Source organism: Ogataea polymorpha, assembly GCF_001664045.1.
Source record: "Ogataea polymorpha strain NCYC 495 leu1.1 chromosome Unknown OGAPOscaffold_1, whole genome shotgun sequence".
Lineage (NCBI taxonomy): Eukaryota > Fungi > Ascomycota > Pichiomycetes > Pichiales > Pichiaceae > Ogataea > Ogataea polymorpha.
This window is the reverse complement of record NW_017264698.1, coordinates 272,925-294,118: the sequence shown is the minus strand read 5'-3', so window position 1 is coordinate 294,118 and position 21,194 is coordinate 272,925. Positions and strand designations below refer to the sequence as shown.

Sequence of the window (21,194 nt, the reverse complement as noted above, 5' to 3'; positions counted from 1 at the left end):
CCAAATTATATTTTAACGCGGTAGGCAGATTGCAAATATTAGATGGCTCTGGGGCTGGTGGCAAATGCATTTGCCACCAGCCCCAGACATGACCTGCTCCGTTGACGTATACTAACGGCAGCTTATACTGTAGTTGGAATCTAAAACCATCTCACTTCCCCGAGGAATTGCCTATTCGGGAAACAGATCATGATTTTGAGGGCATGGCCGTTGAGATTTAATCAGAGCTGCTGTTTGCCTTTCACAGCAGTTTGCCTTCAAAGATAAAAGTATAAGAGTACTATGCTTTCTTGCTATACGGGCATCTGATCCACTTATCTTGACAATAGAACTAAAAGAATGCAGAATCCAATGAGTCTCGAGGAAATTGTCTATCTACCGGGAAGCTACCAAGATGATCACGAAGGCAAGGGAATGATATTGCAAGTGTTAGATTTTCCGTCCTCTTTTTCAAGTTTAAATGATTCAGAATTCTCACTTCTGGATATGGTGTCACAAAACGAGAATGCTGATCAAGAGATGCTTGATATCATGGATAGTTTCACATCGTTTCCGCAAGCATCGCCCCAAGAGCACGATTCTGTTCCTACACCTGACAATCACATATTTGAGTTTCAGACTTTTAATGACTTTGGAGAGTCTGCTTTGTCACTGGAAATCACCCCTACTTCTAGCCTAGCGCATGATAATGACTACATCTACTCTAAAGACTGGCCGATTGGAGAAAGCACGGCGATGCTGGTCTCAATGGCAACCGAAGAACCGAAAACATTTCGCGAATGGGATTTAGTGACCGCAGAAGCATCAAAAATGGACTCATCGCCATTTCCTGAAGAGCAAAAAGAAGAATGTCTAAGTGGAGGACACCATAAGGGTGGTAAGAAAACCAAGTACACAAACCTGCAGGTTTCCTTTAACGAGACTATTCCAGAGATGCTTAATCACTGGCTCAATCAGCACTTTTATCCATATATTCAGCCCAATGGTATCACATATGCCAGATTTCGCAAAGTGCCAGAAAACGATGAGTATATCTACAAGAGAAACCCCAAAGCTGAGATTTGCCTTCCACCACGGTACTCAAATTCCAGTGCTAACTACTACGAGCCATTGGTGGTGAGATACAGAAAGTCACACCAGGAGCGAGGTCAAGGAGACGGCGAGGGGCTGTGCCCATATTGCCAATCTGACGATTTGAGCGAGCTATTTTTTGAACGAAAAGATTCGAATTACCTCCATCACGTCACTAAACTACATGGTGTCTATTCTAACGGAATGGAGATGCCTTTTCCTCGAATGATTGGCGAAGCTTTGGAGATTAAGCATCTCAAGACTCGCGGGAGAACAGAGCGCCGAGTTCATAGCGTCGAATGCGAGAAATGTCACGAAACTGTCAAGATTCAGCAGCTGGACTGCGATAAAGAGGGAAACAAGTTTTTAGCATATTTCCGTCACATGTTAGTTCACAACGAAAAGAAAAATGTGGGCAAGCGCACTTCAAAAATTAGTTTATTCAGTTAAATAGATTTAAAAAAATTCGCACCTCAAAATGAGCTCCGCCATTGTGGCTCAAGCTCAGTCATACCTTTTGGGGATTCCGTTGGAAGTGATATCCCAGGGCGCCGAGGCTGTTGTTTTTCTAACAACAGTGCATCCGTATCTTTCAGCATCCATGCATCCTTCAGACATACAAAACCCATCCAAGTACATCATTAAATACAGGCCGCCAAAAGCATATAGACACGAGGTCCTAGACAAACAACTAACAAAATCTCGCACAGCTGCGGAAGCTAGACTTCTTAGCAAACTGTATAGCCTGGAAATTCCAGCCCCTAAACTGATTGCTCTTGACGCACCACATGGCATAATATGGATGGAATTTCTGGGCTTCGAACTTGCCAATGGTCATATCAGCTCCTTAAAGAATTGGTTGTGGTATCTGGAGAAACGACAGGAGGATGACTCTACTGCCACTATTGCTTTGGCAGACTCTGTTAAGCAAGTCCTGATTCTAGTTGGACAAGCCATAGCAAAGCTTCATTTGCAAAACATAGTTCACGGAGACCTCACGAGCTCCAACATACTGCTTGAGCAGAAGATGGAAAAATTGCAACCTACACTCATAGATTTTGGGCTCTCTGCGTATTCGTCTTTGGCAGAAGACAAGGCTGTGGATCTTTACGTCCTAGAACGGGCACTAACTTCCACTCATCCAGTTTATTCAAAAACGTACAACGAATGGCTGCTTCAAGGTTACGAAGAAACATACTGCAACAAAACAAACAACAAACGCAAATACACCGAGGTAAGTAAACGTCTTGAGGATGTTAGACTTAGAGGACGAAAGAGATCAATGCTCGGCTAGGTTAATATATAGAGGTCGTGTGTATGACACAAAAATATCGGTACTCAAAAAGTCTGGTCTTTTAATTTGTGTGTTGTAAGAATTGGAGGATTCAGAGCTAGGCATTGCCCAAAAAGAATTGCCAGTAAATGACTATGGATCAGCCAATCGTTCTCGACCAGGGTACCGGTTTTGTTAAGATTGGAAGGGCTGGAAAGAACTTTCCAGACCATACCTTTCCTTCGATAGTTGGAAGACCAATTTTAAGGGCTGAGGAGCGCACGGGAGATATTGAAATCAAGGATATCATGTGCGGAGACGAAGCGTCTGCTGTGAGATCTGCTCTGCAAATATCTTACCCAATGGAGAACGGAATCATCAAAAATTGGGAAGACATGGAACACCTATGGGATTATGCATTTTATGAACGAATGAAGATTGACACTACAGGACAAAAAGTGCTATTGACCGAGCCACCCATGAACCCACTCAAGAACAGGGAAACTATGTGCGATGTTATGTTTGAGAAATACAATTTTGGCGGAGTCTACGTTGCTATCCAAGCGGTTCTTGCTTTATATGCTCAGGGTCTCTCTTCCGGAGTTGTGGTCGACTCGGGCGATGGTGTCACACACATTGTTCCCGTGTACGAGTCAGTTGTTTTGAACCATCTAACTAGAAGGCTAGACGTTGCCGGTAGAGATGTCACCAGAAACCTCATTAACCTACTGCTTAGAAGGGGATACGCCTTTAACCGAACGGCAGACTTTGAAACCGTTAGACAGATCAAGGAGAAGCTCTGCTATGTCTCGTACGATCTGGATTTCGATACAAAACTAGCCAATGAAACCACAGTTTTGGTGGAGAATTTTGAACTACCAGATGGAAGAGTGATCAAGATTGGCTCCGAGAGATTTGAGGCTCCGGAGTGTTTGTTCCAACCATCTTTGACAGATATAGAACAACCTGGTGTTGGAGAATGTTTGTTCAACACAATTCAGTCTTGTGATGTTGACATTAGATCAACGCTTTTCAAATCTATCGTCCTCAGTGGAGGGTCATCGATGTATCCCGGTCTACCTTCAAGACTCGAGAAAGAACTGAAACAACAATGGTTTACGAAGGTTTTGAAAGGTGATGCTTCCAGACTCGACAAGTTCAAAGTCAGAATTGAGGATCCACCGAGAAGGAAACACATGGTCTTTATTGGTGGTGCCGTCTTGGCAAACATCATGGCAGACAAAGACCACATGTGGATCAGCAAACAGGAGTGGGAAGAACAAGGTCCAAGAGTTTTGGAGAAACTGGGCCCAAGATAAAGGGTATGTTGTAAATTATTTCATGAAAGAAAATTTAGTGATGCCGTAGTCATATTATACAATCAACTATACTCGTTAACTTTTTTCCATACATCCTCAACAAGGATATCAAGCTTGTGCTCAGAAACATTCGGATGCGTGCTCCCATACTTGACTGCATTGCGAACTAGATCATTAATGAACTTATGGGTCACCACCTTGGGTTTGAGAAAGTCCGTTTCCAGTAATTGATCTGCATTGGATCTCAAAGACGGATTTCTTTTTAAACATCGCTGAATTGTATCAATCACCAGCCCATTAACCCTTGTTCCATCTGCGGTAACTCGCGGATACTGTATCTCAACTTTGGGATTTGTAATTGCCAAGATTCGTTTGTTGCCAGTATAATTCGCATACGGTGGCTTTCCGTAGACCATTTGGTAGATAATACACCCACATGACCATATATCAGCAGGCTTTCCGACCTTCCAGGTTCCATTTAGGCCATCTCCTTTCAGAGTATTATTGACCTCGATAAGAGTCTCAGGGGCCATATAATTCGGAGTGCCTATTTGGCATTCACGATATATATTGACCGTATGATCGGAGAGCGAGTTGGAGATTCCAAAGTCAATAAGTTTCAATGTCCCCTTGACAAATAAGAAATTCGCAGGTTTTAGATCGGAATGAACGATTCCCGCGTCGTGAACTGCTTTCACACACTTTATCATCTCAACAGCATGATACCTCGTAAAACTTGGATCAAAAGGGGTATTAGAACGATTTGCAAGAACATGGGCAAGATCTATATCACCACATTCCATCACAAGCATGAGTGAACCATCCTTCAGACTGTGATCTATTAGTTTGACGACTCGTTCTTGATCCCTAAGCTTCTTCAAAATCTCAATTTCTCCCTTGAAACTTGCAATGGCACCCTCATCAAATTGGTCAAACGTGACAACTTTGATCGCATAGTCTCTTTTACCATTGACAGCACGGGCCTTGTAAACTCTTGAGGAACCTCCCTTACCGATTTGTTCCAAACACTCGAAATCTTGTTTATTGATTGTGAGGATATTGCTTGCTTTCTCGATGTCATATGCATGATTTTGGTGATTTGTACTCCGACTTGGACCTGTCCCCCATGTTCTTCTTGAAGCGGACAGTTCTTTGTGTTCATCGGAAATGCTGCTTCGAGATACCCTCATCGGATCATCCATTGTATTACTGTTTTCAAACGATTTCTTTGGTGGAGTAAGTCTTTCCTTCATTTCATGCAAATTGAAAACACCGTTCTTTTCTTGATTCCAGCGAGACTGTGAAAGCGGAGTCAACACCTTTCGAGCCTGCTCCGGAGTTGCATAATGATCTATAGGAGGCGATTTGGTAGGTGTACGTTGATCGACACCAATGTGTTGATTATTTGTCATTTTGGTCGCATGATTCATCTGCAGAGTGGATCTGTAAGGAGTCTCACTGAGATTGTTCCTTTTTATCCTCGGAGAACATGATGAAACGGGTCTGATTCTCTCTTGTTTAGGCGTTTGAACGTAGGTGTGTTTGCTTCCTATCACCAAGTTCTCTTCATTCTGTTCCGGATCGTAATATGTGGGAGCAGTATTGGTCTTCATGGAGGTAGTAAACATATTAGTAGTTATCGTGTGTTTGGCCTCGTCATTGTGTATTGCAGCATTCAACGTTGGTGACATGCTTTGCTGATATGACGTTTGAGCTAGCCCATTGAGCTCAGTTTCGGAAAGGCGTTTAGGAGCTCCAAGTCCAAATTTAGACAGCGATCGTGCCGATCTCAGAGACTGGCGAGATTTGGTAGCGCTAGGGTCAACGTTATTCATTCCCATCCCAAGGCGCTTCGAATTAAGAAGAGAATAAGGCTGCTGGCTTGCATTTGAGTTGAAAGAACTAAATCGACGACTGGAAGGTCTGCTTGTCTCAGGCTGCAGTAGTTCACTTGCAGATTCATTTGTCTGATTCTGCTGTTCATCAAAAACGGTTTTGTAGTCGACAAAGTCGCGCCTTTGTTCTATCGTGTGGCTCTTGTTTGTGATCTGTTCGAGCAGTGACATCGCGTATGAACTGAGCACAGGCGGATGCTCATTTATTCCGTCATCAGAGTCATCTTCATCCACAAACGCATGACTATCATATAAGAGTTTCTGTTCCTCAGCGCTATGCGTGAAAAGTTGGCTGTTTAAGTGTCCTCGCGATGTGGGTGGAATAGTTGTTATATTTGAAGAGTTCGACGGCGTAAGTCTGTTTATTGAGGACGGCGATGAGAGATTGCTTATTTTTCGATGCAACTCGGCCATTGTTGTATACTTTTGCGAATCAGTCCAGGGTCAGGCACCATAAACAAACAGTACAGCTTTAGAGTCAAAATTTGAGCCGAAAACAGAAGAAAGGGATATCGCTGTTTAGGCGGTGTGTAGTTGTAAGCGTGGATGTAAATTAATATCGAGCGCAATATTTTCTAACTGAGTGACAACCAAAGAATGAAACTTCAGCTTGACAAGGAATGAAATCTGGATAACGGCAATGTGCCGCGTTTGTCTATTAGCCTGATGTATTAAAGTCTGGAAGCACTAGACCTTATTTTGTTTTAAATTGTAAACAAGAAAAAATTCGACCCTTTGAATGGATCTAGGTTCGTGACGCGCGTCGATCGTCCAAAATACTAAACACGATTATTATACGACTATACAGAATATAGAGATTACCCAATAACTTCGAGATAGTTGCTTGGACACATACCGATTTCACCTTTCGAGTTCTTACCTTGCCACCAGTTTCCAACGGTGTCTTTGACACGGAAAATATCGCCTTTTTTAAACGACAGTTCGTTGATATCGTCAGGGCTTGCATCATAATCAAACAATCCTCTAACAGTGATAGGATAATCATCTTCCGGCAAGGCGGAAGCCCTATTCGTAGTGGAAGCGTTTTCTAGTCCATTGAGTTGTGCAGTATAGCTTTGAGTATTAAAAGGATTTTCATGTAAGCCCGAGTTATCGTTGGAAACGGAGTTTCTCTCAGCATATCCCATAGTCTCGTCCTTGTATGGTTCGTCAAGCGGAATCTGAGACTGCCCGGCGGTATTTCTGTTGGATTTCGACCGTTTGGAAGACAACATCACGTTTTCGCTGCTTCCGAATGAATCGATATAGGAGATAATAGGTGAACTAGGTTCGGATCCGAAATAAAATAGCCACAGTATATTGACAATACACTGGATGATGAAGCCGGCGCTGGCAGCTGCTGGGGCTGAGTTCGTGTCGTAAACCAAGTTGTTGGTCGCGTTGGAGTTGTACACGAATGCGACACCGATGGCACAGGTCAGGAAAAATCTATGATAATGGAAGGTGTTTGTAATGTACAGAACAACAATAACGATCAAGAGCAACAGTTGGAAAACGACTGCCCACCATGCGAACTTTGGGAAACCGCTATTTTGGGTGTTTGTAGCAATGCATCCTGCAAAAGTGATGATCCATCCTATGGAGGAAAATCCAAAGGTGCTGAGAGCGAATGGGTTGAATAATGACACCGGATTTGATCTTCCCATCGTGGTCTAATAATGAGCGTGTTTATTTTTTTTGATCCAATATTTATTTTCAAGGTCCCCAAAAAATTCTCAGGGGCTGCAGCAGCCTAAAAAAGTACATGGGCAACGGTGCTCAAGGAGAACGAGGAAAACGATTTATAGTGAGTTTGGCAAGATTATCTAGCTATTTTTTGCGGCGTTTTGATGGGCGTGCGGCCACTAGTTGGTGGTCTCGTGTTAACTCATGAACCGAGGTCAATATATTGGCCAGAGCGCCATCTAGTTTTCCATACATCTTGTCCGCTCTGTGGAGACACCATAGAGATTCTTCAATTTTCTGAAGTTCCCTGTTTTTGAACAACAGTAACTTGGGCAGGACAAGCTCAAGGTATTCTTTTGTAGAGTACCTGATTTTGCCATATCCAGGATTGAGGATCTCGAACACCTCATCTGAGAAAAACGGGATGTCCCGTAAATTATTATTAAGAGTTTTCCTCAAAGTCGGACCTGCTAGTGACAGGATCAACGTGGATGTGGCTGGTCCCACGCCCCTAAGTTGGCAAGCAAGCTCCATTGACTTTTTTACTGCAGCAGTGAATTCGTTGTCGTTATCTTTGCTCGCGTCGCAGTAATCAATTAACACGCCAAATGCCTGCTCGGTATATTCTCGAACTCTGACAGGATCATTACTTTGAATCAGTTTAGGTAATGTGGGACGAAACTTTCCCCTGGTCAGTTTCCACTCCATGAGCCTCTGTAGTTCAGCCTTTTCGAGCCACATTTGACGTTTTTTTGTGAATCGTGTTTCAAGTATATCTGGCATAGTCTCCGTCCGCCAGATATCTAAGTCCTTTAAACTCATGTTAGCAGAGTCTTTGATGAATGTTTCGTAGAATCTCTCACGACATCCCAGTAGTTCGTCTTCAATCTTGGTATCCATACTATTCCTGTCGCGCCCGTGCACCAACAACGCGATAAAAATACAGGCGCGTTCTGAAAAATTAAATATGGCCCAAGCTAGCTTTGTCTGGAATGAGTCTTCGCAGGGCTCGTCCAAGCAAGTGAACATGTCTGACAGTGACCCTATAGGTGAAGAGAGACGCGAAAAGTACTTCATATGGAAAAAGAATGCGCCACTACTGTATGACTATATTCAGACCACCTCTCTGTTGTGGCCCAGTCTTACAGTCCAATGGTTTCCCGATTTAGAGGAGATAGCCGATACAGAATACCAGCAGCACCGACTGTTACTTGGATCGCATTCGAGCGGTTTCAGTAAATGCGAAAGTCTCAACTTGTACGGACTGAAAACACTCAGGAAGACAGCCAAGCTTGTAGACATCGCCTCAGACTATGATCCACTGAAAAATGAGTTTATTGTCAAGCGCAATGACTGGCATGACACTAAAATGTCGCTGATACAAAAGATACCTCACAGAGGGGATATTAATAGGGCACGCTACATGCCGCAGAATCCAGACTTGATAGCGACTGTCACTAACAGGGGACATTTATATGTGTTTGATCGCACCAAGAAGCCCAATAACTATACGGAGGACGAAATCGATGACAGCGCTGACTTGTCTGATATCAAGCTGGATTTCCACCAAAGTGAGGGCTGGGGTCTTGATTGGAATAGATATAAAGAAGGAGAATTGGCTTCTGCCTCTTCAGACGGGACGATCGCTTTATGGGACCTGACCAAGTTCAAGAAAAACACTAGTGATAAAAAACCAGCCCAGACGACTGCCACTGGACTCGAGTTTCAAAAACGCAAATACAAGACTTCAATCCTTCAGCCGATGGAAACGGCTGCTGCCCATGATTACGGAGTCAATTGTTTAGAGTATCTCTATTTTCACCAAAATCTTATAGGAACGGTGGGGGACGATAAGAAGTTGAAGATCTTTGATAGCAGGGCTCGCATGAGTAGCGTCAAAGAGGACCAGTTGTCCGAGTCGCCAATCAACGTGGTATCGTTCAGTCGTGTCAATGAGTTTGGATGTGTCATAGGCACGGAAACAGGAAACATCTCTCTCCACGATCTACGTCACATTGAGGAGCCAGTGAGGATTGTCAACCAGTCGCACAATGGAGCGCTCACTTGTGCGTCTTGGAACCCGGAGCGTGGCTCACTACTTGCAACGGGATCATCGGACGGAACTGTCAAACTATGGGACTGGTCTTGTGACCCAGGTGACGAATTGCGTTTCGTTCATGGGGGGCACATGCTTGGCGTTAATGATATTGATTGGAACCTGCACGACTCCAGGACGCTAGTGAGTTGTTCCGATGACAATTCTGTCCAAGTTTGGAAACCAGCATCAACAATTTTGTAAATTCCGGTTGCAACCAAGCTGCCCGGAAAATAAAATTTGGCAGAACACGTATTTTCTCAAATTAGACTAATAGCCGGGGTAATCTCAAGTTTCGTTTCAAAGATGAGTTCACTCTTTAGTCACTCAAAAACTAAGGTTTTACTCCTTACTCTAGCCTGTCTGATCGTCTTGGGCGTCATGTTCATGATTCCTACACAACCGAACGTTGGAACCCATCAGATCAAGCATTTGACTGGTTCAGAGATCGGAAAGGCCCTGGGCCGTGGCAACAACCCAGATACCGAACCGGACTCTGAATTCGTTCTCGCAAGCAATCAACCAGGAGATATAGTTCCACAAGAGATTATCAGTCCGACAAAAGAAGAACAAGAGATAGAGGATCGCGAGGCGATCAAGGCCATTTCAAGGGAGCTATCGAAACTGGATAATGAAGGCGCCGGATCGGTGGAGGTGAACAAAGAAAAAAGTCACTTCAATGACAAGTTGGAGGAGGTGGACGCTACAAGTGATACAAAGGGCAGACTAGTTGTGAAAGAAGAGGAAACAAATGCCGTCGACGAGCATGTAAAGGTGTTTGATGAGCCTGTTTCAAAAAAGGAAGAGTCTGAGGGAAAGCCACTTTCGGCCTACGAAAAACCCGAAGATACCTCCTTTACGTCAGAAAGAAGTCACAACTCAAATGATCGTAACGAAGACTATCAATCAGGCCCAAAGTCTGAGTCGCAACCGGAACCTGCGAAGAAACAGACCAAGGCTAATTCTAGGAGGCCTAAAAATTTGGGCAAAATTAGCGACAACAGAGTTTTAGGCACCGAAGATGGACCACCAAGCTCAAAAAGATTGGCTCAAAGATCAAGATGATAGAGTGTACGTTTTATTTATACCGCATTTTTATTATTGTGTTATCAGTAATTCTACTACACCTTTTCTGCACCACTCAAACGCACCGCTGCACCGTATTTTTGGAGTTTCGTCAACAATGAATCTCCATTTTTGATGAGAGCATGATATTGGTTGTTTTTGTTGTCAGGCCTATTCGTTTCGACGATTCCATTCACTTTGTCTATGATGCAATTGATTTTTTTATTCGGAATGAATTTGCAAAGATCTTGATCCAAAAAGTCCTCGGAGACCCCAAAACTCTCGGCCATCGACTTGAGGGATAAAGATTTGTAGCTCTCTAGCAATTGAGAATATGCCTTACATCTGATTTCTCTCATGTAGAAGTTGGTGTGAGGACGCAAGAATTTGTTTTTAACCAAAATCTCGTCATGGGTCTTAATCAAATTTGGAAAGAAATCTTGATACTCACAGTAATACAGCGACTTGATCAGATTGTAGATTGAGACTAGCTCAGGTGAATCAGAGCCAATAGTTAGAATCTCTGGAGACTCGATCAGTTTCTTACGCAAATCGGGTCTTTCTAGTGAAATGGCACCGCAAATCAGTGAGTATTGAGCCACCTGCTCATATGTTGATATCTCAGTCGATGTGAAGGTAGCCAGTGAATCAATCAAAAGTTTAGATGCTTCCTCAAATTTTCTAGTGGACATCAGGTAAATTCCGAGATACGTCTTGTACCGGTTTCGCCTCTCCCAATCTCCACCTTTCTCAATTAAAATGTTCGCTTCATCAAGGTATTTCTTAGTGAACAATTTATCATCGAGAAAGAATCCGATTCTTGCAATGGTTAACACCAGATCAATTTTCGAGCCTGTGGACGGTGCCAGCTCAAAAGTTTTTTGGTAGGTAGCCAACGCATTGGTTTTGTCGCCAATCGCGGCATAATACTCTAGAAGGTCTGTCCAAACTTTCAATATCTCCAATTCTCCTTCATCATCCTCTGCAAGCTTCTCTAGCTGTTTCTTTAACTCAGCAATTTTCTCGGTGTTCTGCTGAGCCAATTTATCATATAGTCCTTTGTCAAACTTGAGTCCTGGTATTTTCAATTCATTAGTTATGTAGTCATAGTAGGGTGCCATCTGTTGTTCCTTGATCTGTTCAAGGATTCGGTACACAAGCTCATCATTCCCAAAGCCCTGCTGAAGAAGATAAACGTTTTGTGCAACCTCAAAATCCGGAATTCTGCGAACTCCAGACGACAATGTATCGATAATCATATCTTTAGGATCCTTTTTTTGTTCGCCACCGGTATTTATTTTTCGAAATCATTGACATCCTTACATCTTTTTGGTACCCGAAATTCTTTGATCTTTGTTCTGAGCATGGATTTGGACCTCAATCGTGATCTTCAAGACTTCCAGCATTTGCTCAATGACCTTCAGGTTGCTTTATATGAGTTTAAGCATTCAAAGAACAAAACTGACATTGACTTTGAGCTCATCCGTCTGAATACTCAGGCCCAGAGCACAGACCTCTACGAAAAACTTGAAGAACTCGCAAACATTATAACAGCGAAACTTGATTGCGTATCTGGAGATACGCAGGAGGACATGGAATACCAGTTTGCACTACTCAAAGAGCGTTTTTTCGATGTGAGAGTGGACTTCAGAGAATTATTGCTGTCCTCAAAATCTTGGACAGCGCAAGAGGAAGAAGAGCAAACTGATGAGCTTACAGATGAGCCGATCCTCGATGATCATAATCTTAAAAAACTTACAAAGGAAGAGCAGCTGCTGAACAAAAACTCGCTTCTCACGAGGAAACTGCAAAGTGTAAATGAATTGCTACAGTCATCGCTTTTGGCAAGCGAAATGAATATATCAGATCTTGCGCATTCAACAAATTCCCTCACAAACTTATCAAATAAGTACAGTTATTTCACAGATGTTCTTGTTAGATCAAACAAACTGGTGAGGACTATAAATGAGTCAAGTTCTAGAGAGAGAAAGCAGATTTACAGCTCCTTGTATTTCTTCTGTACAGTCTGCATTTGGATACTATACAAGAGAATCTTTCGAAAACCTATCAGATTGTTCATCTGGCTACTATACAAGTCCTTGACTGTAATGGTCTGGGGAGCCTCTTCACTCAAAACAAGAAATTCAGCTGTGGAACTGACAGCGTCTATGAGCGACACGATAATGGCAGTCAGTGCCACGGCCTTGGATCCGGGCAAATCAGTCCTACTGGAAACTGCAACATCAACTATCCCATCTATGCTCAAAGACGAGCTTTAATAGTCATCGCCTCTCGAAACAACTTCTTTTCTAGTTGGATGCAGCAGAATTGTATGCTCGTATTGTGCCGTATAACAACCTTTGACGTCAACAAGTGGAGGATGCTCTGTGATCAGTCCTGCTCTGCACAATTGGTTCAATGCTAATAAATATTTCTCTTCGCCGATCCGATCAAGATATCTGCGACAAAATGGCAAAGAGCCGAAGTTTTTGTCTATCGTCTGCATCAACTTCTTGGCCCTATCGAGTCTAATAGGCGCATTAGGAGGTGCATCCAGGTTTTTCATATAGTGCGAACACTCACCACCATGAACAACATAGCCTTTACCTGTTGATCCGAATGTCTCAATGGCAAATGTCTCTCCTTCTTCCATCTTAGTTGTGTCACCGTTTTTCACAATTGGTACAGACTTTCCACCATGGATTTGGTACGGTTTAATGTTGTGTCCTTGTAAATTCCGTATGCACTTAACAGGATAAACTTTGCCGTCAAGTTCAACCTCGTAGCTTTCCATCACTTCTTCAACGGCTTCACCAACATCTGTCATTCTCACATCGATTCCGGCGGTCTTAATGCCGGTGTTTGTGGCCTCCTTCACTGCATTCAGCAGAGGATCGTATCTCTCGTTGAAAGTCTGAGTCCAAGCACAATCAATGATATGTCCGTTAACATGAACACCAAAATCAACCTTCATCACGTCGTCGTATTGAAGAACAACTTTGTCTCCAGCATTCGGTGTATAATGAGCCGCACAATGGTTGAGAGACACACCGCAAGGAAATCCCATACCACCTTTTAAACTATCGTCTGTACCGCTGTAGGCTCTGACACTATTCTCAATTGACTCTGCAACTTCAGTCATTGTCATTCCAGGTTTGATGTTCTTTTGGGCAGTTTGTCTCACTCGTCTATGAATCTCTGCTCCTTTTCTAAACTCATTCCATTTGTTGTTAGCCTGACGATCTAAATATCTTTTCTCCTCGTCAGTTACTCTCTTCAAATTCTCTTCGCTTCCGGTATACTCCTGCCATTCTCCTTCAGGGAACACACCGTCGGGGAAGAACTGATTGATACCGCCCTTCTTTTTCTTGTTATTCTTCTTCTTCTTTTTCTTTTTCTTTTCCCCGTTGTTGCCCTCTGCGGTTGCCTCATTGACGGAGGTTTCCTCCGCAGTTTCCTCAAGAGCCACCTTTTCGATTTGTTCGGCTAAATTATTTGGCTCTGTACTCATGACTGTCTAAAATATGAGACTGAAATATTTTTTTGCTATATTTCTTCTTGCTCGCACTACCATCCACAGAGGTATAAAAAAAAAACTACCAATCCTTTTGCAACGATGTTCAGCATTTTGCGGCCTAAAATACTTGACAGAGCACCCTGCTCGCTCAGATATAACTCCTCGGATTCGAAAACAGATCTTTTGTCGATACTAAGCGGAATCAATAAAAAAGAACAAGCCGGCTCTAGCACCAAGACATCGTTTTTGGGAGAGAGCAGTTTTTCCGTGAGCGCAGCTTTTAAAGAGCCAAACTGCCTTGAATATGCTACGAAGCTTCCTCTCGATGGAGCCCACGCAGGACGCTCTATTCTGGTCAAGAAAGGAGATCTCATGAGAAGCATCAAACGATTGGAAATGATGGCTCAGTCTACAAAGCTCAGAAGCACATACTACGAACAGAAATTCTACTTGAAACCAAGTAAGAGAAAATTACAACAAAGAATCAAAACTAAGAAAACACGCTTCGATGCCGGTATCAGAAAATTACTGGGTGTGGTGCGGAACGCTGTTAGAAGAGGATATTAAACATTGTATATACATATAAAAAATCTTATCAAAATTATCTATTTAAATTATGGCTCAGGTGAATCACTCACACGGAAGTGCTACAATGCGTTCCGGTATCATTAACCTCATGAACACTATCTTGGGAGCTGGTCTTCTTAGTGTGCCCTATGCCATCAAATGCGATGGTGTTTTATTGGGAATATTGTTCGTTTTGTTTTCAGCGTTCACCTCTGGTCTTGGTTTATACCTATTGGCGATATCAGCTTCATATACGATTCCAGGGCATGCTTCATTTTTCTCTTTGTCGAAGCTAACGGTTCCCCAGCTTGGGATTGTTTTCGACCTTGCGATTGCCATCAAATGTTTTGGTGTAGCATGCTCCTATTTGATTGTGGTAGGGGATCTCATGCCTCAAATCGTAGACTCGATTTGCCCTGACCGTACACTTCAAAATCACCCGTGGCTAATAAGCCGAACATTGTGGATCACCCTATTTCTGGCCACCATATTACCGCTTGTCTACAAAAGAAAATTGGATTCCCTCAAGACCGCATCGCTTGTTGCTCTTTCTTCAGTGGGGTACTTGGTGATATTAATCGTGGTCCATTTTTTGCACCTATGGAGTGGAGGAAAGGAAGATATTGTCAAAGGACCTGTTCATTTGCTGAAGCCAAACTCAGTGGTTGCGGTTCTGTCTTCATTTCCGATCCTTGTGTTTGGGTTTACCTGCCATCAAAATCAACTAGGGATTATTAACGAGCTTCACGACAGATCGTTGGCAAGTGTCACGAAAATGAATGTTATTTCAATTGGGTCAGCTTGTGCTCTCTACATCATTGTTGGTCTTTCTGGTTATCTTACTTTTGGCGACACCGTCTCTGGGAATATTATTGCCATGTACCCAAATTCAATTTCATCAACAATTGGAAGGATTGCCATTGTGATTCTGGTCACTCTAAGCTACCCCTTGCAATCAAATCCGGCTAGGGCATCTATAAATCACGTCGCGTATTACATTAATGAGTCAAATCTAGCAGATTCCATACGATCTCTCTCAAGATCAACAACTAGCTCGACGCTCATGACCACTGAAGAGCGTCGAATTTTGATATCTCAGGCTCCACCTCTTAATGGGACTACTCTTTTCGATGATTCTTTTGCCGACGACGAGGAAAATGAAGGTGTCCATTATGTGGAACTTACAAACACAAAACTAGTGGTGATCACAACTATTATCGTCGTGTCATCCTACATTGTTGCCATCACAGTGAAGTCGCTTGCTCATGTGCTAGCAATTGTGGGTTCTACAGGTTCGACATCCATCTCATTTATCCTGCCAGGATTTTTTGCATACAAATTGATAGGAGATGGTAGCGCATCACTTTCTACCAAGGAATGGATTCTAAAATACGCTGGATTGTTGTTGCTTATATGGGGCTTCATCGTGATGACAATCTGCTTGTCTGCTACTCTTTTCTTGGGTGCGACTCATTGATCGAGCTAGGCAATTACAATTTCATGTTACAATAACTAAGCTAATCCCATGCTTTTAGGAATCATGGCCCGTAGTGTCAACATCTTCCTCGTCTTCTAAGCTTTCTAGAGCTTCTTTAATTAAATGTGAGCCCTTAGGATCCAGGTTCAAAGCTATAGTGAATTGCTTAATAGCATCATTTTTCCGTCCGTAGATCCTGTAGAGTTTTCCGAGCAAGAAATGGACGGAAGCCTCATCTGGAGCCAAATTCTCAAGCTTTTCAAAATCCTTGAGAGCCAGATCGTATCTTTTCAGTGAAATCAATGCTTGAGCCTTTTTGAACAATGCCAGCATCGACAAAGGCTGCAGACGAGATGCAAAGATATATTGTCTTAAAGCTTGCTCTTTCTTGCCCAATTTTTCGAGAACCATTCCCACACAACATATGAGAATTACATTCACCGGATTTATTTCAACTGCTTTCCGGAAATGAAACTCTGCTTTTCGGAAATCACCTAGTTTCAAATAAACCATTCCAATTCCATAGAATGCATTATAATGTCGTTTGTCGAGGAGAATCGCGTGTCTAAAACATTCCAATGCATTCTCAAATGCATCATTCGACAAATATTCATGGCCTTGTAGAGTATAAGAGTATGCGAAATTCTTGTCCACCTGATTAGCTTTCTGGAAACATTTTATTGCTTCATCCGGTTCACGGTTCAGTGAAAACAAATTTCCCACGGCAATCCAGGCCTCGGGTGAGTCTTTGGAAATTTCATGGAGTTCGTGCGATAGGAAACTTAAATCCATTTCCTTATGTAAATGCCATAATAATGTAGAGTAATACTCCATTTCTTCGATCCGCGTTCTGTCAAGCTGGCGCAATTTGATGAAATAATTCTCGGCTTCCTCGTAATTCACAATCTCAAAATGTAAACGTCCTAGTTTTCCTAGAACCCAGGGAGTATTCCGTTCATTTTCTGGAAGCGAGTCGAATATTCTGATTGCCTTAAAACAATCATAAAAGCACATTGCTTTGAAACCTTTTGCAAGCTTAGCGTAAATTCCAAGAAGATGTTGGTCATTTGATCTTTGAAAAATCTCTGGTCTTGACTCGTTTCCTACCATACCAGAATTTGAGAACGTCGAACCGATGACACGCTTCATTCCGGCTCCCTCACGTTTGGAATTCTGTGATCCTGCTGAAGAAGCCCCCGGTACTCCACTTGTCGCGGTGAAGTTCGAATCTGTGAGTGTGTTCAATGGATGTCCTAAAAGCCTTGAGGTGATAGAAGTTGAATTTCTCGAAGTCTTGCGGCGTATGGAATCCGTTGGGGCTGATGGATGTTTAAATCCATCAAAACTCGAGCTCTTTGCGGCTTTTCGATTTGGTGCGTCTGGCATTTGCAGTTGTTTTACCCTGGGAGTAGCCAATATAGTGTGACTTTGTTGCTCTGGTGTCTGAGCAACACTTCCACCGTTTGCTGGCCCAGTGCTTGAATGTGCTGGGGTTTTGAAAAAATGTCTGCTGTCGGATTTTTGATCAGAGAAACCAAAGCCTCCCTTTTTCTCATCTGCAGAAGTGGGCTGTACATTTTTGAACAAAGATCCTGAGATTTCATCAATGGTGTTCACTTTGTAAATGGAGTTCACTTTAACTTTCACGCCCATCTTGCACAATTCTTCAAACGCTTCGAACATGTAGGGATTGATATTGAGGACCTGGGAATAGTTCAGTGCACTACGTCTCACGTCTCCAACAGATGCATAAAGCTTGGCTAAAAGAATGTAGCAGGCAACGTTGTCTGGCATGTATCTTGAATCAGCATCGTCCGCTCGACTAAGCTGAGACCAGAGGGGCAAGGTCCTCGTCAGCGCTGATATGCCATCGGATTCGCATTTGAGGTCCAGGCACGATTTGGCAAATATATATGAGCAGCCAACATGCTGTACACTATAGCTGGCTGTCAGATTGTAGGCCGTTTTGTAGCGTTTGCGTTTGTACAGCACCAGCGCATACAAATGAATGCTGTCTAGATTATTTGGATTTTGAGCTATTAGCCGTTCAGATGTGAATTCAGCAGTTGATAGAAGGTCATAGTCTAGCGAGTACAATATATTGGCTCGAAGTTGTCGTATTGTTTGATCCGCAACACTCATTATCTCTGTCTTCTTGTATGACTAAGCAAGTGGCAACGATATCGCTAATTCTTTTGAAATAGACGTACTTCTGCTATTATCAAAACGATTTGCTACCTACCAGCAGGCACAGATCGTGAACTCCAACAAAAAAACCACGGCAAATTAATGTTTGTAAACAGAGCGTTCCCGCAAAATACAGATCCAAAAAAATAATATCAAGATCTTCGGTGACGTCGATTTTGCCGTCGATCGACTTTTGATCTGATTATGGTGGCATGCTAGAATTAATCCAGAGTTCGTCTACGATTCTCGTGTCAAGGGAGGTGTCCTGATATTTTAGCAAATAACTGTAATCCTACAACCGTGAAAGTATAACAATTGAAGAAATATGCAGATATCAAGGCGTCACATATTATTCTTAAGTCTGGCCAAGGTTTCAAACAAGTCGTTAGTCTGATCCTGACTATTGTTGCTCGAACTGCCGGAAGTGCTGGAATTACTAGGCTGAGAAGGCTGATTCAGCGAACTAGAGTATGATGGTGCAGGTGGGGCGTTACCCGGTGCAGAGTTTTGCAACTGATTCAAGAGGCCGGATAAGGCGTTTCCTTGCGGCATCGAGGTTTGTTGGTTACTTCCAGGTTGTTGAGTTTGCATTTGCTGCATCAAGGACAAGACATTTTGCAAGGTTGCAGGGTCCATGCTTTGCATGGTTTGTAGTAGTTGCGCCTGATTTCCCTGTGGTTGAGGTGGAGAAACTTGAGGCATACCCATCGGCTGATACAATTGCTGCTGATAACCTGGATAGGAAGGAGCAAACCCCACGTTACTTGGTATGCCATACGGTGCGGGCGGCGGAGTAGGCGTGCCATACCCTGGACGGGGCACAAAAGGTTGTGCGTTGCTTCCAGTGGCATAAGCAGTAGGATACTGATGGTTGTATCTGGAGTTGCCGTACCTTCCAGATCCAGAGTTCTGTTGTTGTTGTTTACCGTTGCGCGAGCTGTACAGAGCTTGGTTGCTAGTTTTTGACTGGCGATTTTGGCCACCGTTGTTTTGTCTGGAGCGGCCTCTCGATTGATGCTCCCGCGAGGTAGAAGCAAAACGCTTCGCTTTTGCACTTAAAATTAGTTCGATGGCCTCATTGATGGAGATTTCGGAGTACTCATCGAATCTAATGCCACCATCGGAAGTTTTCTCGTAAATCATCATGTCTAGCTTATCATGGTGAGGAATCACAACAGCCAGGACGCCCCTATAAGCGGCAGACGTACTTGCTTCTTGGGGAACTTCCGACACAGGCAAATCAAAATGTTCAGTTTCTAAAAACAATCCATCCTGTTTGAGTCTTTTCAGTAATCTGTTATTGAACTCTGGCGTCGAATCGTTCGAAGTAATGACCTTGACTTCCGTTTCGTTGATCGGAGACCTAGACCGATTTTTATTGTGACCACCATCCGGAGATCTCGATCTCCCTCTGTTGTTCTTTGATGAGCCGGTATTTTTTCCTTGCTGCTCCATGGCTCTCTGGACCTGATGCTTCGAAACCTGCAAGTGCATAAACCTGTTATGAAGCGGAACATTTTTTTCTCCTTCGATGGCCCGCGAACACTCTTCCGCCTTGGCATATTGTACAAAGCCAAAACCTTGTTTAAGATTGACTTGTTTCACTTCTCCATATGGGTGGAAAATCCTGTAAACATCCTCTTTGCTTAACGTGTTAACAGCAAGGTTTCCGATAAACAGTCGCGAACCAATAGGAAAATTATCCCATTTGCCGCTGCTCAAGGCGGTATCTTCGTCGCGCAAATATTGTTCGTAACTTGATCTCTCATCTGGGGACATTGGCTGAGTGATGTCAGGTCTTAGGCAAAACGGATTGATAGGCACCAATACCTGGAATGTCTCACCAGGACGCATCTGGGGCTTATTATAAGACGTTGTTGCTCCGAAGTTCACTCGAACATTTACATGCGTATTGTTGGCTTTGTTGTACTCGTCAAGTAATCTCAGTTCTTTGTCAGCAGGGGACAACTGTTGGAACTCAGCATCGTTCAGTAAGGAGCTGTTCAGGAAAAATTTGATCACGTCGTTAAATAGCTGGACGTCCATGTCTTCGCCATTTGCCGACGTAGGCGGCGAATCGGGTCTGGCATCTTCAGGCCAATTCTCCGTCTTCGTTTCCACTTCTTCTTCTACTTCCTCTTTTTCTTCTTCTTCTTCTTCTTCTTCTTCTTCATCATCTTTCTTCTCTTCAATACTCGCTTTGTCTTCTGGTTGAGGGTCTTCGTTTATCTTTGCTACTACAACTGGCTCAAGAACTGATTTTTGGGTGGCCTCTTGATTAATTTCGGACGTAGTGGTAGAATCCTCTTTTGCGTCTTCTTCATATATCGACTCCGGATTATACTCATCTTCCTCGGGTGAGCTTACTGAAGGCTTTTCAGGGGCATCCTGCTGTATTGTAGTGTTCATGTTCTCGTTGTCTGCTTTGCCTCGATCAGTTGCTCCATCATCTTCGGTAACGTTGTCTACCTCTGTTCCCGAATTCAAGTGCTCACTATCGGAACCATCATGCAGGTTTGATTTTTCCTCAGAGGTTTCCGGGTCATTAAAGTTAGCCTCCGGGGAGTAGTCCGATTGGGCTTCTTCGTCGCCCATCAATAAATAAGTATGGTTGTCTCAGAGAAAAAAAAAAAACTTTACACCTGAAATTCTGTATAGCCAGTAAGAGCTAAGACAATAAACGTGTAATAGACTTACTATACAATCGCAATTATGTACGCAGATTATACACAAATTGTCCATAATTGAGTTGCGAGGGATTGCAACTACCCATATATACTTTGGATCAGACCCACATCTGTCCATTTGATGAGAAATACGTCTTTGTGAAAGCGTAGCTTCCAAGAGGTTAAGACGCTTGCCGAATGTAGCGGTTAAGTTGAAGGTCCATGTTCCGACTGTTTGTGGTGCTTGGTACTCATGACCATATAGCAATGAAACAGTGGTATTGGGTCACTTTCTATGAGAAACCGTTGTCATCGCTCCGTAATTGGCGTTGCGCCAATGTCGATATATACTAGTGTTGTTCATCTGTGATATGAC

The 21,194-nt window shown here is 43.1% G+C and overlaps 16 protein-coding genes across 16 annotated transcripts in view; 9 read left to right on the top strand and 7 right to left on the bottom strand.

Annotated features, from left to right (window-relative positions):
• OGAPODRAFT_15092 (uncharacterized protein) overlaps positions 1-21,194 on the top strand; it is a 100,993-nt gene that overhangs the window by 69,926 nt on the left and 9,873 nt on the right. The window contains exon 5 of the mRNA XM_018353489.1: positions 20,506-20,547. The gene's annotated coding sequence lies outside the window, so the exon portion shown is untranslated. The remainder of the gene's footprint in view (positions 1-20,505; positions 20,548-21,194) is intronic.
• Positions 340-1,521, top strand: OGAPODRAFT_74491 (uncharacterized protein; the record flags this gene model as incomplete). Its single annotated transcript, XM_018355895.1, has 1 exon — positions 340-1,521. The coding sequence occupies one exon, from the start codon at positions 340-342 to the stop codon at positions 1,519-1,521; it is 1,182 nt and encodes a 393-aa protein (XP_018212924.1).
• OGAPODRAFT_15102 (uncharacterized protein) lies at positions 1,558-2,395 on the top strand. Its single transcript, XM_018353499.1, has one exon. It carries the CDS (start codon positions 1,673-1,675, stop codon positions 2,363-2,365), a length of 693 nt encoding a protein of 230 aa, XP_018212923.1. The 5' UTR covers positions 1,558-1,672; the 3' UTR covers positions 2,366-2,395.
• On the bottom strand, positions 2,455-5,754 carry OGAPODRAFT_15101 (uncharacterized protein; the record flags this gene model as incomplete). The annotated part of the gene is made up of 1 exon (XM_018353498.1): positions 2,455-5,754. A coding segment is annotated over exon 1 (1,822 nt), but the record flags the coding sequence as incomplete, so codon positions are not given.
• OGAPODRAFT_45032 (essential component of the Arp2/3 complex) lies at positions 2,500-3,663 on the top strand (the record flags this gene model as incomplete). The annotated part of the gene is made up of 1 exon (XM_018355493.1): positions 2,500-3,663. One exon carries the CDS (start codon positions 2,500-2,502, stop codon positions 3,661-3,663), a length of 1,164 nt encoding a protein of 387 aa, XP_018212922.1.
• On the bottom strand, positions 6,365-7,257 carry OGAPODRAFT_15100 (uncharacterized protein). The gene has a single exon (XM_018353497.1). It carries the CDS (start codon positions 7,223-7,225, stop codon positions 6,377-6,379), a length of 849 nt encoding a protein of 282 aa, XP_018212920.1. The 5' UTR covers positions 7,226-7,257; the 3' UTR covers positions 6,365-6,376.
• Positions 7,307-7,791, bottom strand: OGAPODRAFT_15099 (uncharacterized protein). The gene has a single exon (XM_018353496.1). The coding sequence runs from the start codon at positions 7,776-7,778 to the stop codon at positions 7,389-7,391; it is 390 nt and encodes a 129-aa protein (XP_018212919.1). The 5' UTR covers positions 7,779-7,791; the 3' UTR covers positions 7,307-7,388.
• On the top strand, positions 8,272-9,526 carry OGAPODRAFT_15098 (uncharacterized protein; the record flags this gene model as incomplete). Its single annotated transcript, XM_018353495.1, has 1 exon — positions 8,272-9,526. A coding segment is annotated over one exon (1,255 nt), but the record flags the coding sequence as incomplete, so codon positions are not given.
• On the bottom strand, positions 9,617-11,680 carry OGAPODRAFT_15097 (uncharacterized protein). Its single transcript, XM_018353494.1, has one exon. The coding sequence runs from the start codon at positions 11,661-11,663 to the stop codon at positions 10,461-10,463; it is 1,203 nt and encodes a 400-aa protein (XP_018212916.1). The 5' UTR covers positions 11,664-11,680; the 3' UTR covers positions 9,617-10,460.
• On the top strand, positions 9,721-10,404 carry OGAPODRAFT_5895 (uncharacterized protein; the record flags this gene model as incomplete). The annotated part of the gene is made up of 1 exon (XM_018355769.1): positions 9,721-10,404. One exon carries the CDS (start codon positions 9,721-9,723, stop codon positions 10,402-10,404), a length of 684 nt encoding a protein of 227 aa, XP_018212917.1.
• Positions 11,768-13,915, bottom strand: OGAPODRAFT_74482 (uncharacterized protein; the record flags this gene model as incomplete). Its single annotated transcript, XM_018355894.1, has 1 exon — positions 11,768-13,915. The coding sequence occupies one exon, from the start codon at positions 13,913-13,915 to the stop codon at positions 12,680-12,682; it is 1,236 nt and encodes a 411-aa protein (XP_018212914.1). The 3' UTR covers positions 11,768-12,679.
• Positions 11,769-12,385, top strand: OGAPODRAFT_5893 (uncharacterized protein; the record flags this gene model as incomplete). The annotated part of the gene is made up of 2 exons (XM_018355768.1): positions 11,769-12,216; positions 12,375-12,385. The coding sequence occupies 2 exons, from the start codon at positions 11,769-11,771 to the stop codon at positions 12,383-12,385; spliced, it is 459 nt and encodes a 152-aa protein (XP_018212915.1).
• Positions 13,994-14,476, top strand: OGAPODRAFT_15096 (uncharacterized protein; the record flags this gene model as incomplete). The annotated part of the gene is made up of 1 exon (XM_018353493.1): positions 13,994-14,476. A coding segment is annotated over exon 1 (455 nt), but the record flags the coding sequence as incomplete, so codon positions are not given.
• Positions 14,562-15,965, top strand: OGAPODRAFT_91744 (uncharacterized protein; the record flags this gene model as incomplete). Its single annotated transcript, XM_018357033.1, has 1 exon — positions 14,562-15,965. Exon 1 carries the CDS (start codon positions 14,574-14,576, stop codon positions 15,963-15,965), a length of 1,392 nt encoding a protein of 463 aa, XP_018212912.1. The 5' UTR covers positions 14,562-14,573.
• OGAPODRAFT_84128 (uncharacterized protein) lies at positions 16,062-18,268 on the bottom strand (the record flags this gene model as incomplete). The annotated part of the gene is made up of 3 exons (XM_018356757.1): positions 17,551-18,268; positions 17,129-17,472; positions 16,062-17,050 (listed from the first exon to the last, which is right to left on the bottom strand). Coding segments are annotated over exons 1-3 (1,890 nt in total), but the record flags the coding sequence as incomplete, so codon positions are not given.
• OGAPODRAFT_15095 (uncharacterized protein) lies at positions 18,371-20,758 on the bottom strand. The gene has a single exon (XM_018353492.1). The coding sequence runs from the start codon at positions 20,745-20,747 to the stop codon at positions 18,495-18,497; it is 2,253 nt and encodes a 750-aa protein (XP_018212910.1). The 5' UTR covers positions 20,748-20,758; the 3' UTR covers positions 18,371-18,494.

What these genes read in the sequence shown, in the direction of transcription:
- OGAPODRAFT_15100 (XM_018353497.1), bottom strand. Translation starts at nt 7,225, where the DNA reads ATGGGAAGATCAAATCCGGTGTCATTATTCAACCCATTCGCTCTCAGC.
- OGAPODRAFT_15099 (XM_018353496.1), bottom strand. Translation starts at nt 7,778, where the DNA reads ATGGAGCTTGCTTGCCAACTTAGGGGCGTGGGACCAGCCACATCCACG.
- OGAPODRAFT_15102 (XM_018353499.1), top strand. Translation starts at nt 1,673, where the DNA reads ATGCATCCTTCAGACATACAAAACCCATCCAAGTACATCATTAAATAC.
- OGAPODRAFT_15095 (XM_018353492.1), bottom strand. Translation starts at nt 20,747, where the DNA reads ATGGGCGACGAAGAAGCCCAATCGGACTACTCCCCGGAGGCTAACTTT.
- OGAPODRAFT_15097 (XM_018353494.1), bottom strand. Translation starts at nt 11,663, where the DNA reads ATGATTATCGATACATTGTCGTCTGGAGTTCGCAGAATTCCGGATTTT.